The sequence below is a fragment of the Chiloscyllium punctatum genome, chromosome 38, assembly GCF_047496795.1.
Source record: "Chiloscyllium punctatum isolate Juve2018m chromosome 38, sChiPun1.3, whole genome shotgun sequence".
Classification (NCBI taxonomy): Eukaryota; Metazoa; Chordata; class Chondrichthyes; order Orectolobiformes; family Hemiscylliidae; genus Chiloscyllium; species Chiloscyllium punctatum.
Window position 1 is genome coordinate 31,405,886 of NC_092776.1, and position 18,147 is coordinate 31,424,032.

An 18,147-nucleotide genomic window follows, 5' to 3' on the forward strand; every position below is an offset into this window, starting at 1 on the left:
GTCAATTTAACTCCTCCCTTTCCCAAACCACTTCCCACACCCATCACCCCAATAATTTTTTCATATGCCTGTTTAGTATTCTCTCCCACTTGCCAGGAACAAATTATTTGTATCTAAATGGCAGCTGTTATTTTAATGCTTATTCACTATAACCATGATAATCTAAGATCAAATTTATTAGCAGTGAAAAATCAAACTAATTACACATATTTCTAATCAAACATACCTCAAGTGCAGCAATAGAAATACGACATGCCAATGGATTGCCACCATATGTTGACCCATGCTGACCTGGTTTAATAGTTAGCATAACTTGATCATCGCTCAAAATCGCCGAGACCTGTAAAGAAATATTACCAACTGTATTCCAAGAAAAACAGACAATTGTCAGCAGTGCGATGCACAGCTAAAGGCATTCCTGCTGATATTTCTAAACAAGTCTCATTCACTGGAAGATTAAATTTATTTTGTGTCCATCCATTGCGCAAAAATTCTCCAAAAGTTCACAGTAATTTTAAGCTTTCTGGAGCAGAACTGGGAAAAGTATGGTCCACAGGAGTCTTAATTTGGTCTATGCTGAACCAGAATTTCCCCAAATACTTCATAGGCCAAAAGAATAACAGAACTGAAACTAAGTTGGAGTTGGCCAAGGAGACAGATTTATATGAGGCCAGCATGTTATGAGACAATCACACAGGAGAAATGAGAGGGGCAAGTATTTGTTTAATATTGATTATATTACTGCAGCACTGATGTACATTTTTATTTGGCAAGCTTATACTCCAATTTCAAAACTGCAACTTATTTTTCACTACAGGTTAAATACTCTATAAAGAGTCAAGTCAATTCTTTTATAGTTGTGTTTCCCATTTTTCTCAATCCATCAGCGAAGGTGTGATTCTGACTGCCATTTGGTGCCAAGGGTGCAGCCAGTTAAATCTCCTTCAGAATTTATAGATAGACTTAAATAGAGGTGCTCAAATTCAGGAAGGATATTGATTTCATAAATCAGGAAAAACTATTCTTAAGGTGAGAAAGTCAGTCTAGGGGACAAATTTAAGCTAATAGAAGACAAAATGAACAAAACAAAATTTGGTCAGAAGTCAGACAACACCGGGTTTAGTCCAACAAGTTTATTTGGAATCACAAGCTTTCGGAGCATTGCCCCTTTGTCAGTTGACTTCTGGTGTCATCTGACTCTGACCTTGTTCACCCCAGTCCTCCAAGTTATAGAAAATTTGGATTATCCTGCCAATGACCATGAGCTTTAAATATTGAAGTAGAAGTGCCGAGATATACATCCATGAAGATCTCAATCTGCAACCTGCTTTAAAAATTTTAAAGTGGGTATATTAGGGATTTGTTGATGCACTTCCAAAAATTAGAACTGAAAAAACACTTTTCCTGCCAGAGATAGCTAAAGTTTAGATTTTGGGAAGGATAAGAAGAACAGTGCAAGAGAAAGTGAAAAGCGGACGTTTCATGTTAGAGTTGCGTATTCGAAGAAATTGAAAAACAACCTCTTTAACAGAGAAGATATGGAAAAGATCAGATTCATTCATTCAATAGCACTTTTTAATGTTATTAAATCCTAGCTTTAGGAATTAAAGTTGGGAGAGGGCACATGACACTTCTTCCTAGAAGACAGCAGAGACTGCTTGAGATGCCTTTTCTTTATGACATTGTCATCATCTTTTCTTTACTATTTTCCCCTTGTGGTTCTTGCAACACCATATTGCAGACCACAGTAAAAAGTATACATGGCTGACAACAAAGAGGTTAGGAATCTAAACAAAAATTGTTGGAAAATACTCAGCAAAACAAACAGCATCGTAAAGAAACGAGATAGAACGCTGGAGATTGTTGATGTTATTGTAAAGAGGCATTGTTCATATTAAGCCAAGGTGTGAAAGGAAGGCACACTTGGTTTCATTAGGGTGGCACGGTGGCTCAGTGATTAGCACTGCTGCCTCACAGGGACACAGGTTCGATTCCAGCCTCAGGCGACTGTGTGTGGAGTTTGCATTCTCAGAATCTGCGTGGGTATCCTCCAGTTTCCTCCCACAATCCAAAAGACATGCAGGTCAGGTGAAGTGGCCATGTTAAATTGCCCATAGTGTTAGGTACATTAGCCAGGGGTAGATGTAGGGGAATGGGTCTGGGTGGGTTACCCTTCAGAGGGTCAGTGTGAACTTGTTGGGCCGAAGGGCCCGTTTCCAGACTGGAGGGAATCTAATCTAATCATTATTCAATCCTATAGTCATCCTAAAAAAGGTATTTTTGTTTCAAAATTTCTTTATTATAAACTGTTGCTAGCTATTACATAACTTGATTACTGAAGACTAGGTAGGGCAAAGGTTTTTCATCTTTCACTCATCAGGACAAATGTAAAAATATCAATTTCAAGAGGAGCAACAATTTATGCTGCATGTGAGAAGCGTGCAGCTTTGCTGTGGAGAATGATTAATTTACAGTGCGCCGCCCTGTACAACTTCTATAGCTGGTCAAAATACATTCCCACTACTGGTCTGGAGTCCACTTTACAGTGCTGTACTACTGTAACACATCCCCCACCCAATGTGTGTTATGGAGTGTCTGACAACACTGGTTTAGATAATACTGAATTTGATGTATAGTCACTTCCCAGGATAATTACTTGGCAGAAAATTCGTCAAACATTTTCTTCAGCCAACTAATAACTTCAAGCAATAATATTTGTTCCAAATATTAAATCTAGATGAAAAGTGATTACTGGAGTTTTCAATTCATCAGCCTACATTTTCCTTATACTCATTTATAGGCATACTGTTGAATTGTTAAATATTTTCTTTAAAATACAGGACATTTTATTTACCCAAGACTTTTTTCTCTAGAGGGCTTCAATGACACCAGAAACGGTGTATTTCAACTAACCCTAACAAATTGTGTTGCGAGTTCATGCAAACTGACTGGATTAAGGATTAACTAAAACATTGTGGTTAAGTCACACATCAGTTCCAGTGTGACAGGCTCAATTTCATGAAGAAGTGTTGATCTTAGTTGAACTTCTACAGCAACTTAGTACCTCCAACCACATCACTCACAGGATACACTCCTCCAGAGAGGGCTTTTCCAAGCATAACAATATCTGGTCTGACATCTTCATGATCACAAGCCAAACGCCGCCCAGTCCTTGCCAGACCAGTCTGCACTTCATCTGCGATGAACAGAACCTGTGTAATGAAACAATCGTAACTAAAGATACTCCAGTTAAATTTATTAAACTAGTAATGCTTGTAACTGCAATGTCTCTGCAACTCACATTATGCTTTGTACATAATTCTCTCACTCCTTGAAGATAGCCTTTGTCAGGAACAACTACTCCAGCTTCTCCCTGAATTGGTTCCACCATAAACGCTGCCATGTTAGGATCCTGGAATGCACGCTAAAGAGAGATTTGCAATTATATCATAGTAATGCCAAGAAAACGTAATTGAAAGCATTGTTTTGCAGTTTACAACTGTTAATACCTCTATTGCCGGCAGATCATTGTATGGAATAATTTCGAACCCAGGCATAAATGGTCCAAACCCTTCATAACTACTCGAATCTGTTGAACTGGAAATAGCAGACATGGTTCTACCCCAAAAATTACCAGCTGATGGAAGAGAGTTTAAAAAGGATAAAATTGGTTAACATGTCTTGAATATTAGGCACTTGAAACTCTAGCTCCATTTACACAAGTATTTCCTACATGAGTTCAAGATGCAGGTCACAAATTTGTGGTATTTCAAGAAAATATGTTGGCTACCCAAATTTATGTTTTTCTAATCTGATTTACTAGACTTAAAATTATGTAATAATCAAATGATAAAATAAAGAACTATGAACAATCATACTCATTGCCAACTAAAGTAATAATTTATGGTTCAGTCCTAGAGCAACCTGAAGTGTAAAATAATGCACTTGCAGAGTGCCAACGATGCAGGTGATTGCACAATAAAGGGTAAGACTCTGGAAAATACTTCTATCAGAGGGAGCTAGATATATACATCCATAGATTCCCTAAAGGTAGATGAGGTGATTAGCCAAGGCATATGGAACATTTGTGTTCTATGCCTTGGCTAATAAATGCAAGAGCAAAATGCTTACGTTGGAGCTACACAAAAAGCTAGTTACACAACAGCTGGTGTACTACACATAGCTCTGGTCACTACATTATGGTAAGGATATGGTTACACGAGAGAGTACAAAGGAGATTTGCTAGGATGCTGCCTGGGCAGGAGGTTCAGAGATATGACAAATGGATAGGCTGGGGCTGGTTTTCTTGAAGCAGGAGGTCAAAAGACGACCCAATAGAGATTTTTAAAATTATGGGGTTGAACAGGGTGGAAAGGAAGGCACTTTTTTTCCATTAGCAGTTGGGTCAATAATCAAGGAGCAGAGATTTAAGTCAAGTGATGAAAAAAAAGAGAACGGTGGAGAAGAATTTTTGTTTCACTCAAAGTGATGGCATTCTGAAAGTCACTGCCTGAAACAGCAATCGAGTTATAAGCTCGACATTTAAGCAGTTTTTAGATATTCACTTACATTGCCATATGCCCCACAGCCCTGAGGACTAAGCTGGAAAATGGAGCTAGTGTAGTCAGATCTTTGGGGAATGGCAGACACAATGGGCAAAATGGCTTCCATTTGAGCTGTAAACATCCAGGTTAAGGGACCAATGTTAAATTTCATACTTTACTCAATCGTGGGCAGTCAGTAAAAGGTGTTTCAATAATAGAATCTTGTATCGAGCTATGTCCCCCTTAAAAATATCTTACCTGCAAAAAGGATCTTTGCTTTATATTTGGGAATTCCTTTAACTTCATATGCCCATTTACGAGCCAACTTGCAAGCACTTTCTCCTGCTTCCACACCTAAAATCAAATTTAAGAATACAAAAACAAGATCTGAAAACAATTACCAAAAGTCAAAAAGAATTTGGTTTGCAAAGCAAGATTAAAGTTCCAAACTCAAATTCCTACATTATTTTGTTAACCAGAGGCAACATTAGGAATGTTAGAAAATTTTGACATAGCAAGAATGTAAAGTCCATACTGCCAAACTTCAAGTCATATTCTATGCATTATAAAGTGCACTCTTCACAACAGGGATAGTTCATGACTTCCATTCTATTATGTTGGATGTAATTTCACGTCCTTCCAGGGACTGGAGTACTTAGCCATCAGAAGTCATGAATAGAAAGTCACAAGACTAAAACTTTCAAATGTTGCTAACTGCTTTCAAAGTGAAATGATTATGTTTATGTTGAAAATGTCTCATTTTGAATTATGACTGGAAAAGAATAGTGACAAGTAAAGGATTCAGCAGTAAGCAATATGAAGTTGCTACTTGATCACCAAACTAGAATACTGGACAAGTGAACAGGACCATAACAGGCCAGACTGCAATTAATTTGAAAAATCACACCACCAGGTTATAGTCCAACAAGTTTATTTGGAAGTACGAGCTATTGGAAGCTGCTCCCTCATCAGGAAGCTGTACAGCAGGATCATAAGATGTAGAATTTATAGCAAAAGATTACAGTATCATGTAACTGAAAAGAATGTATTGAACAAACTGAGATTGCTGTTAAGTCTTTCATCTTTTAGAATGGGCTGCAAGTTTTGGTTCATTAATATGTAAATCCCAGAACTTCTTTCCAGTCACATTCGAGATAACACAAGGTTTTATTAAACTGACATCTCAGCTCAGATAGACACACAATGTATTGAAGGTATGAGGTTAGAGTCTGTCTGTATCCCAATCTTTAGTCAGACTGGTTCTATTTCCAATGTAGGAATTTATAAAATGTTAAATGGATTGACTGCCTGCATATTGTATGCTTTGAGCAAAATAGAAGGTCGGCAAATACGAATTCACCCCATAGACCTATGCATGTCGGAGCATGGAGCAGAGAGAGAGAGACACAGCATAGTGTAGTGGGGTCACTTGGGGTAATGTGACATGAACCCAAGACCCCGGTTGAGACCATCCTCGTAGGTACCGAACTTGGCTATCAGCGTCTGCTCAGCCACTCCGTGTTGTTGCGTATCCTGAAGTCTGGCTTGGAGGATGGTCACCTTAAAATGTGAGGCAGAATGTCCCTGATGCATTCCCCAACTGGGAGGGAACATCCCTGTATGGTGATGGTTGCACTGTGACCACTCATCTGTTTTCACAGCGTCTGTTTGGTCCCGCCAATTTACCATGCCTCAGGGCATCCTTGCCTGCAGCATATGAGATAGACAATGTTGGCAGAGTCACAAATACCTGCCACGTACATGGTGGGTGGTATCTCCACATGTAATGGTGTTATCCATATCAACACTGACACGTCTTGCAGTGGTTGCCATGACAAGGTTGTACAGTGTTGTGGTTGATGTTATCCTGAAGGCTGGGCAGTTTGCTACAAACAATGGTCTGTTTAAGGTTTGGCAGTTGTTTAAAAGCAAGAGGTGGAGGCATGGGGAAGTATATTGGTGAGGTGCTCATTCTCATTAATAAAGTGTTGCAGGCTACGAAGAACATTGCTCTGCTCCCAGCAAGTACTGGACAATGAAGGATACCCTATCAGTTGCATCCAGTGTCTGTATCCGGAGGAGGTCATTACGGTTTCTCACTGTGGCATGTTGGAACTGGCGATCGATGAGTTGACTGTTGTACCCTGTCCTTGTGAGGGCATCCTTCTGCACCTTCAGGAGTCCATCACATTCCTCTGCATCTGAACAGATCCCGTGTATGCGTAGGGCTTGTCAGTTGGGTTTGGCTGTCTTAATGTTTAGGATGGAAGCTGAAGAAGTACAGCATTGAGAGGTTATCCGTGGGTTTGCAGTAGAGTGAGGTACTGAAGCGCCCACCCTAGATGGATATATGTGTCCAAGAATGAGACAGATAATAAGAGTAGTCCAGGGAAAGTCTGATGGCAGGACGAATCTAGTTGATCTCACCATTTGACTCCTCGCCATGGGTCCAGAGGAAGAAAATGTCATCAATATATCTAGTGTATAGTGCTGGTTGGAAGTCCTGTGCAGTAAAAGTAGTCTTGTTCCAATTAGTGCATGAAAATGTTGGCACGTTGGGGTGGAAATATGGTTCCCATGCTGTTGTGTCTGGATGAAGAACTGGTTGTCAAAGGTGAAAATGTTGTGGTTGAGGTTGAAGCGGATGAGCTGAAGGATGGTGCTTGGCAGTTGTTGGTATTGAGTACTGAGGCTATTGCAGCGATGCAGAGTGCCAAAACATTCTATTTTGTTCAAAATAAAAAGCATACAATCTGCAGGTAGTCAATCCATGTAGGATTTTATAAATTTCTATTAGGAAATAGAACCAGTCTGACTCAAGATTGCGATACAGAGACTCTAACCTCACTTTTAATGCACAGAGCTGAAATTTCACTTTTTAAAAATAAAATCTCAAGTTATTTCAAGAATGTGATTTGAAAGAAGTTTGGGATTTACATATTAATGAACCAAAACCTGCAACCCATTCTAAAAGATGAAAGATTTAACAGCAGTCTAGGTTTGTTCAATATATCGTTTTAGTTGCATGACACTAACCTTTTGCTATAAAGTCTGTGTCTAATGATCCTGCTCCACAGCTACCTGAAGGAACAGCACTCCAAAAGTTGGTATTTCCAAATAAACCTGTTGGATTATAACCTCACGTTGTGTGATTTTTAACTTTGTCCACCCTAGTCCAACACCAGCACCTCCACATCTTAATCAATTTAAGTATAACTAATCAAAATATTAGAAATAAAAAAAGTTGAAGTAGTAACAAGACTTAAAATCTTCAGTCTATTGATCAATCATTATCTCATTGTGAACAGGTAACATGTTAACATCCTGCAAGAAAAAGGAAATCATACTGTTACCAAATTTTCCAAAAGACAGGGATAACTGGGTTCATAAGAAGGAAACAGACAATTAATTCTGTAGAGGAAAATCAGTGAAAGAAATCTACCATGTAAAGCTGCATGATGGGGCATATCTATTAATAAGCACTGGTGGGATACTAATCAGTAAGACATTGACAAATACTTGCACCCTGATAACTTATGCACCGTATAATTTGCTTTGACAGCAGGGATTTAGTCATTCAGTTGCTATCTGGTTCTAAATCCAAATTAGTTTACTCAGAGAAGAGCACTTTTTTTTTTACATTGTTGAAATGTTCTGTTTGCAAACACAAGAAATAACCCAACCATGTATAAAAGACAATAATCTGAAGGTTAAATTTAATTTTAAGCATCCAGTCTCTGAAAACTAATCGGCAACTAGAAGCATTTACCTGAAAAGCAGATTAACTTCAAAAAAATTCAAGTTAAAGAAAAAAAAAGTAACAAAAAATTGGTAGAATTGCAGATCAAAATAAACGGGGAAATTAAGCGTTTTAGCAATTAATAAATAAAAGTTATCCTTAACATTAGCAAATAAGCAGAAATTTTGTAAAATTAGTCAGATCAAGATTGCACATGTCAAATAGTGCCAGATCTTCAATTTTCTACACAATGAGATATTGAACAGAGGATAATTACATTCTTACAGTCATCTACAAGTATCCCCAATGCATACTTAAAAGATGCACTTCAGATATTGGACAATACAAACTAGTGCCTTATAGAAACTGAAATGGAATAGAGTTTTAGCATACCATAAGAAAATGTCCTTTTTTAAAAATCATAGCACTGTGAAGAACTATTAAATAAACATTGTCTACTAACCTGTATTCATTGGCAACACCTTGTTGTAGTTGAACAGCTTTGTGACATACTCTTCATACTCTCCCAGTACATTATTATAGAAAGCTCGTGAAGTGAGAGTCAATTTATCAGCTTGAGATTTAAGTGCTCCGATAATCTTTGGGTGACAATGGCCTTGATTCACAGCACTGTAAGCACTCAGGAAGTCAAAGTACCGTCTGCCTTCCACATCCCATACATAAATTCCTAAAAAGACGAGTATGATCAAAGCTAAGACTTCAGTTAAATAGGTATTCTTGTAAATTAAACAAGTCCACTTTAGCAAAAATGAATTCACTAGTAGAGACAAAATGCCAAATTCTCGCCTCCTGTGCATCTTTTCACAGGTTTCACAACAAAGCAAACAAGATCAATTTGAGGATGATTCCAAAGTGGGAGATGCTGTAGAGTTGAAGCAGGCAGCATAAACATTTTCAGTCAGACCAGCTCTGGGAATAAGATTAGTATACCTAAACGCATCAACTTGTGTGTACTCAATATGCCCAAACAAAACCAATAACCTTCAACAATTGTTAAAACAGTTTGAGATAAGTCCAAGGAAATTATGATAAAACTGCATAATGCTCTAGCTAGATTATACTGGTGAATTGTGTCTAGTTCAGGTCTCTGAAGCACAACAAAAAGACAGCGAGAAAAAGGACTTTGATTTCAGTAAAGCTCCAGATAAATTTGAACTTTTCAGCCTAACAAACACCATTGTCTGCAGCCAAAAGCAAGAGTCTAGCCACTGTGTTGCCTACCACTGCTGTATGTGGGACATCTGCTCAGGGCTGATATGGTATTGGGAGGGGGAGAATCCAATGGTTGTGGTCATCTTTCAATAGGAAAGAGGTTCCGCACAAAGAGTAACTAAGCACTATACTAAAAAGCAGAAGTTCAAAAATTATGGTCACTGGATTTTTACTTGAGCAATATGTAAATTGACAGCGTACAAGCTAGAAAAATTAATCAGTGGGCTCAAAGACTGGAGAGAGAAGTGGGCTCCAGTTGTGGGGCACTGCCACAAGTTATGAGGAAAGTAGGAACTGTACTTTTGGGACATCTACATCTAAGGCATGCTGACGCCAGTTTTCTTGGAACCTGCATAATTAGAAAAGTAGACAGCATTTTAAACTAAGTAAGTGGGGAAAGTGAGTAAATGTAGTAAGACAGGTATATCAAAAAAATTAAGACAAGGTAAGAAAAGAAAATATTAACATGGGAAATTAAGGTCAGAATGACAAAGGAACAGAAAAAAAGCCTAGAAACATACCAATCAAGACATTACAAAGATAACAAAAACGTATTAAAGGCTCTGCCTATAGATGTGTTGCAGTCATAAAGTAAACTAATTGACAGCAAACATTGAAGTAAATAAATATAATCGAGAACCATGACAGACATGGCTCCGGGACACAGTTGACTGTCCTGAATATTGATGAGTATGATATTCAAGAAGAATAGAAACTAGGGTTAAAAGTAGAACACTTAATTAAGGATGGCATGTGCTTTATAGTTAAGACAGAAAATGGTAACATAAATTGTTTTGCTTGGAGATGTGGCATAGTCAGGGAAAGTAGGAGAGTGATCCATGCAATCCCTCACAGTAAATACAATGTATGACAAAGTATGTAAGAAATATCAGACAGTTGTGAAAAGGGGACAGTAATGACCATGGGTGATTTTGACGTATATATAAATAGGGAGACAAAAATCAGATTGGTAGAGGTGGCCTGAAAGAGGAATTCAAAGAACGTTTGAGGTAGTTTATGAGAGCAACACATTCTGGAACCAAAGATTTGTCATTGTGCAATGAGACAGAATTAGTGACCCTAAAGGCATTTCTAGGTACCAATAACCATAATATGACAGAGTTTTATAGCTAATCTGAAAGGGAGACGAATGGATCTAAAGCCAGTATTTTAAATTTAATTAAGGGTAATGAAACCTCAGCCAACACAAGTAAAGTGAACTGACACTCTATTCATTTGTCCCTTTGTCTAGTATTGATGGAAAACACTAAAGGAATCTTTCTGAATAAGTATACAGTAGGCACAAAGAAAGTTTCCACAGTCAAATAAAGCAGTTAGGGAAAACTCCAAGAAAAAGCAAATGAGATAAAAGAAGTGGCAGATTAGAGTAATGGTCAGAATATAAAGAACAGCTGGGAATGACTGAAAGGGCAGGCTAGCCAGAAATTTTAAAATAGAGAGAAGTGCTTTTACAGATCATTGAAAAAAAGGAAGGGTGAGGAGAATATTACTCAGTGAGAATGGGAAGTTAATAGTAGACAACAAGAAAATGGCAGAAGGCGTGATTCAAAGTTTTGCTTTCCTCACGAGGCAGGATATAAAAAAAACAAACAAACAGTCTAGTAACAGTTGTGAATTAGGAGGAAGGGAGAGAAGAACATAATGAAATTGCAATCACGAGAGAAACAGTACTAAGCAATGGATGACACATCTAAGGGCCCAGATTGATTTTTCTTAGTAGGATTGAGAGAATTCATGGGATGCAGGCATTGCTGGCCAGGCTAGCATTTACTGCCCATCCCCAACTGAGGGAGTCATACTCCTAGGGATTTTTGTGAAGTCACATGCAAGACAGACCAAATCAGTTATGGCAGATTTTCTTCCCTAAAGGACATTAGTGAATCCAATGGGTTTTATGACAGTCAATAATGATCGCATGGTCATTATTGGACAAGTTTTTTTCCAATAATTCCAAATTTTTTTTAAAAACAGAATTTTCACTATCTGTCACTTTGGGATTCAAACTCCTAGTACAGAACATTACCTTGAGGTTCTGGACAACCAGGGAGAAAGTGAGGACTGCAGATGATAGAGATCAGAGTCAAGAATGTGATGTTGGAAAAGCACAGCCAGTCAAGCAGCATCCGAGGAGGAAAATTGACATTTTGAGCCTGAGCCCTTCGTCAGGAATGGACAACCAGCCTAGTAACACTTACACTATGCCATAACCTCTCCAAAACCAGAGGATCTTAAAAACTCTGGTAGTGAGTCAGCAGAGGAGTTTGAGTCGATTTTCCAAAATTCCCTAGATTCAGCTAAGATTCCATCAGGCTGGAAAGTAACAAATATATCCATTCAGAAAACAGACAGCCACAGGCAAGTTAACTTGACATCTGTTCAAGGGAAGATGTTAGGATCGACCAAAGCTCTTGGAGCTTGATACTTCAAAAAGTTAAACATAATTGAGAAGGGTCAGCATGGTTTAAAGTGCCTTAAGTTTAACTAATATATTGGCGTTCATTGATCGAATAATGTGCACTGTGGGTAAAGGGGAATCTGTACTTAATTTCCACAAAGGATTTGATGCCACGTCAAAGCTCATTTTGGTAGATTAAGCAATGTATAAAAGGTGTAGGTGGCAACATAATAGCATGGATACAATATTGGCTAGCTGGCAGAAAACAAAATATACGTAAATAAATCTGATTGTCACGATATAATAAGTGGACCCTATGCTGGTGCGTCAACATTTGACAATTTGTATAGATGATCTAAAAACAAAAAAGGACAAAACAACTAGTAAAATTCATAAACAAAGGTAGGTAGAAAAGTATGTTGTGAAAATATAAGAAGGTTGCAGACAAAAATAAATTGAGCAAATAAGAAAAATCTGGTAGGTGTATAATGTAGGAAAATGTGAAGTTTACTTCAACAGTTAAAATGAAAAAGCAGAGCATTACTTAGTGTGGAAACAGCTGAAGAATTCCAGGATGCAGACAGATTTAGTTATAGTGCATTAGCCACAAGATGTCAGTATGCTGGTTTGCATTTAATTGAATAAATAAACATTGCAAGACGAATTAAACACGAAAGAATGTAATGTTTTAGTGATGCAGGGCCTTAGTGAGAGAACATCAAAAAAATCTAAATGCAATTTCACCTCCTTTTATATAAAGAGAAAGAAAATGTATTAGAGTAATTCAGGGGAGGTTTGCTAGATAGATACATGAAATGAGTAGAGAGTGTGGTGCTAGAAATGCACAAGTCAAGCAGCACCAGAAGAGCAGAAGAATACACGGTTCAGGCAAAAGCCCTTCATCAGGAATCTGATGATCAAGACTCCTGATAAAGGGTTTTTACCCGAAAACGTTGATTCTCCTGCTCCTCGGATGCTGCCTGACCTGTGCTTTTCCAGTACCACACTCTAGACTCTAATCTCCAACATCTGCACTCCTCACTTTCACCCAGATACATAAAATGAGTAAGTTTAATTGCGAGGATAGGTTAGACAGACTCTGCTCATTTTCATTTAAGAGTGAGGGATGACTTGACCGAAGTATGCACGATCCTGAATGATTTTGACAAAGTGGGCCGAGAAAGGATGCTTCCTTTGTGGAGGAATCCAGAATTGCGGGGCACTGTTTTAAAGTTAAGGACCCCCTTTCGAGGCAAATCAGATTTTTTTTTATCTCCCAAAAGTTTGAGACTTTGGAACACTGGTCATTGAATCTATTTCTGCTTTTAAAGTTTAAAGGTTATTGAGAAGTTGGAAACTCAAAACATGAATAAATCAACCATGAACATATTGTACAGTACAGCAGGCACAAGAGGCCAAATGGTCTACTCCTACTTCTATATTTACTTGCAACACAAATACAACATCCACTATTTCACTCAAAAGCACAAAAACATGCTGCGGAGACATTTACCTTGGGCACTGTAGGTTGTAGAATTGATTATAGTGTTAAGAATTCAGCAATGCTTACCTTCCCCTTTGGCCAATGCTACAGGTAGTGGACTGTAATTATGTGCCCCATACTTTTCTTCACGTGCAAAGACTTCTTCTGAAGTGAGTGATTTCTCAACTTTTAATGATGTTTCTGTGGCAGAGTAAGCTACGGTCTTGAATCTTTGTCTTAAAGTTAAAGTGCAGGAATTTATGCACCGTGAGAATCGGGACAGCATTTTTAAAAATGTTCAAGCTTTTCTCTACAAATAAAAGAAACAGAGTTAGTTATATATTAAATGTTATGCAATTTAAGTAGCAAGAGTCTTGGGCTCAATTCTTATTTCAGCTCAATGCTTCAGCTATGATACTGAAACATTCAAATGGCTTTAAACTAACAGGGAAGTATGTGTGGATGAACTATCCATTCAAATATGAATCACTTCCTGATTCCCAAACAGCAATGGTAACACCAGTCCATTTAAAATTTCTGGTCTACATTAGAATATTTATCGCACAATAAAACTGCTGAAGATATTACAAATGACCAGCATTTAAAAAGGAAAGAATGACAGAGACTCATCTCCTGATTGATGTGCATGAGGCACATTTCCAGAATTCCTGAACAATCCAGACAACACACAAAATAAGCCTAATTCTTTCCTAACATTCCACAGAAGGCAAAATCTTAACAATCCTTTACAAATCCATGATGCAATCTAATGTCTGATGTCAAGGGCATCATCAAATTGCATCACACTCAAAAAGTACCTTTCCCCACACAACTGTACAACCAACTCAACGAAGTATATTAGTCTGAAATCACTGCATAAATTAGTTCATAAGTATGCATTTTTAGGATAACTCTTCATGAAATAGAAATCAAAACTAAAACAGTAATGAAAGATTGAACAATGTATTTGAATTTGAATGTTTTTGCGTATACAAAGTTCATATAACAAAATCTGCACAACTGCTAATTTCAGTGCCAGTGGAAACTTGGAACATAGTAATCTGATATTTTCAGATGATGCAATATTCAGGAATCATTGCTCTATTTAACAAAGGATTAGTTTATACAGCCTTGGATGAACACCTCTGACGCAAGCACCAATAGACAAATATTTACAGAAGTTTATTATATTGTATTTTACAAACAGATTAAGGTATAAGGAAGGCAATTTATTTCCTGCTTCATTCTACTCTCAGCCCAGAGTCCAGCCCCAAAAAAACAGTCTTGTACAGCTTCAGTTTGCATTTTTTTTTACTCCTATCATGAATTAAACCATTACATTGCAGCTGTGCAAACCAAAATATTATATTGTCTTTGTTTCAGATTTTCCACAATGCTGTAAATACTAATCGCAAACAGCATCTGGAGACAGAAACAGTTCAGGTGAAATGTTTCATGCTACAAATGCTGTCTCATTTCCAGCTTTTTCTCAACTTATTGCTTTACTACAATTTCAAGCACTTAGGTTTAAATCTGAAATTATAAACTGTTCCTCTTGCTAACTTGAGGTTCTCAAAAAGAATTTACTCCACACAAAGTTTTACTTTGTGATCAAACCCAATTAAGTTTGTTAAACTATACATAGACCTAAACATAGGTATTATTTGACATTTGACCCTCCAACTGTCCTACCTGTCCATCTTCCCACCTATCCGCTCCACCCTTCACTCCAAACCATCACCATCACCTTCATCTACCTACCATATTTCTAGCCATCTTCCACACAGCCCCCACCCACTCCCATTTATCTCTTAGCACCCTTGGCCCCCACGCCCCCCTCCCACATTCCTGATGAAACGTCAACTCTAAATGTCAACTCTCCTGCACCCTGCTGCTGCCTGACCGGCTGTTCTTTTCAGCGCCTCAATTTTTGACTCTGATCGCAGGAGAAAGTGAGGACTGCAGATGCTATTATTTGACATGTTACAAAGTTATCCATGAAATTTTATTTTTTCAACAAATCCCAATTAGTTTTTTTTCCAAAATGTCAAAAGACTTTAACTGAAATTCAAATGCACTAGTGCTAAATTAAAACAGCTTGGTCCAGCTTCACCCTCCGAGCACAAAATGTAAACTATAAATCGTGTACATACACAAAGTCTAAAATAAACAATATACTTCCTTTTGAAACCAGCTTAGGAGAAACTGATGAAAAGTTTGATTAAAGATCAACCCAAATCAAAAATCATTGCCCAGCCACAGCCTGGTCAGGTTTGTTTTCGCTTATAACATACAAACTAATTCTGCATTCATAATAGATATTCATACAAATAGCACTTTAAAACCAAACTAAACATAAATAGAATAAAATCAGCAGTCAGTCAATTAATAGACTAATCTCAAGAGCTCGTGGCTTCCTTTAAATTTCAAAAATATATTTTTCAGAAAAATGTCTTTACATATTAAAACAGTTCGTTCTGTCCAGTAGCACATGAAGAAATAAACAAACATTGCAGTTCGACTATATCCAACCAATAAACCAAAGGCATTTCTTACTTGCGCAAGATTATATTCCAACGTAAGCAATGTGGTACTTATAAATTCTCCAAAGTGCGCTGCCCAACTAAGTGAGACAGACAGTTGTTGAGAAATAATTTTAGCAGATCTGCAGCTTGTGGGCAGGTCCCTGCGGGCCAATCACCGGGCTCCCTTTCGGTGGAGGAGCTTGTGACTAGACACTGGGGAGCTTTGCTTCGAATATGTTGCAAACTGAAGACAAAGCAAACACCTTCCTCGTTCCCGGTTGCACCTCAACGCCCCCCCCCCCCCCCCAAAAAGAAGCTTCTCGATCTTCCATCCGTCCTAACGCGACCTGAGCGCATCAAAATACACGCAGTCACAATCCACTTCAGATATCATCCGAGTCTACACGAACTGTTTATTCGGCAATCGGAGACTGCGGCTGTCTCCACATCCTGCACAGCCCCATTCCCCTACCCTCCCCAGATGGCAGACACTCTCTCCGAATAGCAGGCCAGACCCTGTTCTATTGCCCCAGGAACGGAGACCTCGACCAGTCGCAGCGCGTGGCGGATTTCCCAGTGTTCTCCACCATAGAGGATTAACACGGCCACGCCTGGCCGGCCCGGACAGGGGAGGGGAGGGGAGGGGAGGGTTTCCCGGGTGCTGAAGAAGGGCTGTATAACCGATAATCACCGCCTGCCAGGAACCCCGGCTGCCCGATTCTCAGGCGGTCAGGGAAGAAGGTTCTGGATTAGTGGTGTCCAGCATCTACAGTCATTGCTTTTACCTCAGGGAAGAAGGTGGTACGTACACTCTCGATCCTCACCTCCTCCGCTGCCGTTGGTTTAAATGCAATCAGGTGCGCGCGCACGCCCGACGACCGTTTAAATGGGCGCGCTCGCGAGAGGACCACGTGTCGCCGTACGTTAGCGCGAGCCGGTTGGGTGCGCTGCGAGTTGGGAACTGCGTCACAAACCGCCCCTGTGAGTGGGGGAGGCCATTCGGTCTGTTGTGTGCTGGTGCTGGCTCCCTGCAAATGACAAAACCGGTTCTTTAGAGTGATGTTTTCTTTACCCATGGTCAGGTTTTTTTTGCCCCCCCTTTGGCGTTTAGGTGCTGGTTGAATTACCTCAGAAAGCAGCCTTCTGCTTCCACCACGTTCTTAGATTGTGCATACCCGAGTCTAATCACTGGTTGTGGAAGAAACTGCTGCCTGGTGTTGTCATTACTTATTTTCTCATTCACCTTAAATCCTCTGTTAACCCACCAACTGATGCCAAAATATCATGAACAAATATTAATGGTATTCAGAAGCAGTGTTGGTGTGTGATTTAGTGGGTAACTTTTGAGTGGTGGTGTGAAGTTTTGCTCTTACTATTTATTATTCATTTGGGAAGTGTTATTCAAAGAACCTTCATAATTAATGATATGAAAGGAAGGCCTTATAAGGAAAGGCTGAGGGAACTGAGGCTGTATTCCTTGAAGAGAAGTAGGTTGAGAAGTGACTTAATTGAGACATGTAAGTTAACCAGAGGGTTAGATGGAGTGGACAGTGAGAGCCATTTTCCTCGGATGACAAGGGGGCATATATTTAAATTGGAGTGATAGATTTAGGACAGATATCAGGGATGGTTTCTTTACTCAGAGTGTAGGGGCATGGAACGGCCTGCCTGCAACAGTAGCAGACTCGCTGAAGTTATGGGCATTTAAATGGTTATTGGATGTACAAATGGATAATAATAGAACGTTGTAGGTTAGATGGACGCCAGAATAATTTCACAGGTGAGTGCAACATCCTCGGCCAAGGACCTGTATTGTACATGGAACTTTACATGTTGCAGCAATGTGTTGCATTTTGTAATAGTAGACAATAGCCCACTACACAGACTTAATAGATGAAATTCAGGCAAGTGGAGAATATTCTCCATCACACTCCTGATTTGTTCATTGTAAATGGTGGAAAGGCTTTGGAGAGTCAGGACGTGAGTCGCTTGCTATAAATGTTCATGCCTCTGAACAAGTCAGGCCTCACATTATTTTAGTAAAAAGTCCACTTCAATTTGTGATCAATGGTTATGTCCATGAATTTGATGTTAGGAGATTTTATGATAATGTTACTATTGTCAAGTTAAGGCAATGAGAGTCTTCATGTTGGAAGTAGTCATTGTATGGCACTTGCATTACACAAATTCTGCTTGCCACGTATCAA

At 38.9% G+C, this 18,147-nt stretch overlaps 1 protein-coding gene across 4 annotated transcripts in view; it reads right to left on the reverse strand.

Annotated features, from left to right (window-relative positions):
• Nucleotides 1–16,856, reverse strand: part of oat (ornithine aminotransferase) — a 28,777-nt gene extending 11,921 nt beyond the window's left edge. For 2 of the 4 annotated variants that reach the window (XM_072557524.1, XM_072557527.1), the window contains exons 1-8: nucleotides 16,726–16,856; nucleotides 13,503–13,725; nucleotides 8,747–8,971; nucleotides 4,803–4,898; nucleotides 3,510–3,637; nucleotides 3,302–3,424; nucleotides 3,084–3,212; nucleotides 227–340 (exon numbers count right to left, since the gene is read on the reverse strand). In XM_072557524.1, coding sequence (XP_072413625.1) covers nucleotides 227–340; nucleotides 3,084–3,212; nucleotides 3,302–3,424; nucleotides 3,510–3,637; nucleotides 4,803–4,898; nucleotides 8,747–8,971; nucleotides 13,503–13,701 — 1,014 coding nt within the window. In that variant the 5' untranslated portion in view covers nucleotides 13,702–13,725; nucleotides 16,726–16,856. Of the gene's footprint in view, nucleotides 1–226; nucleotides 341–3,083; nucleotides 3,213–3,301; nucleotides 3,425–3,509; nucleotides 3,638–4,802; nucleotides 4,899–8,746; nucleotides 8,972–13,502; nucleotides 13,726–15,971; nucleotides 16,143–16,725 lie in introns of those variants that run through there. The other 2 variants (XM_072557526.1, XM_072557525.1) reach the window with 2 other exon arrangements.
• Nucleotides 16,857–18,147: the final 1,291 nt, after the last annotated feature.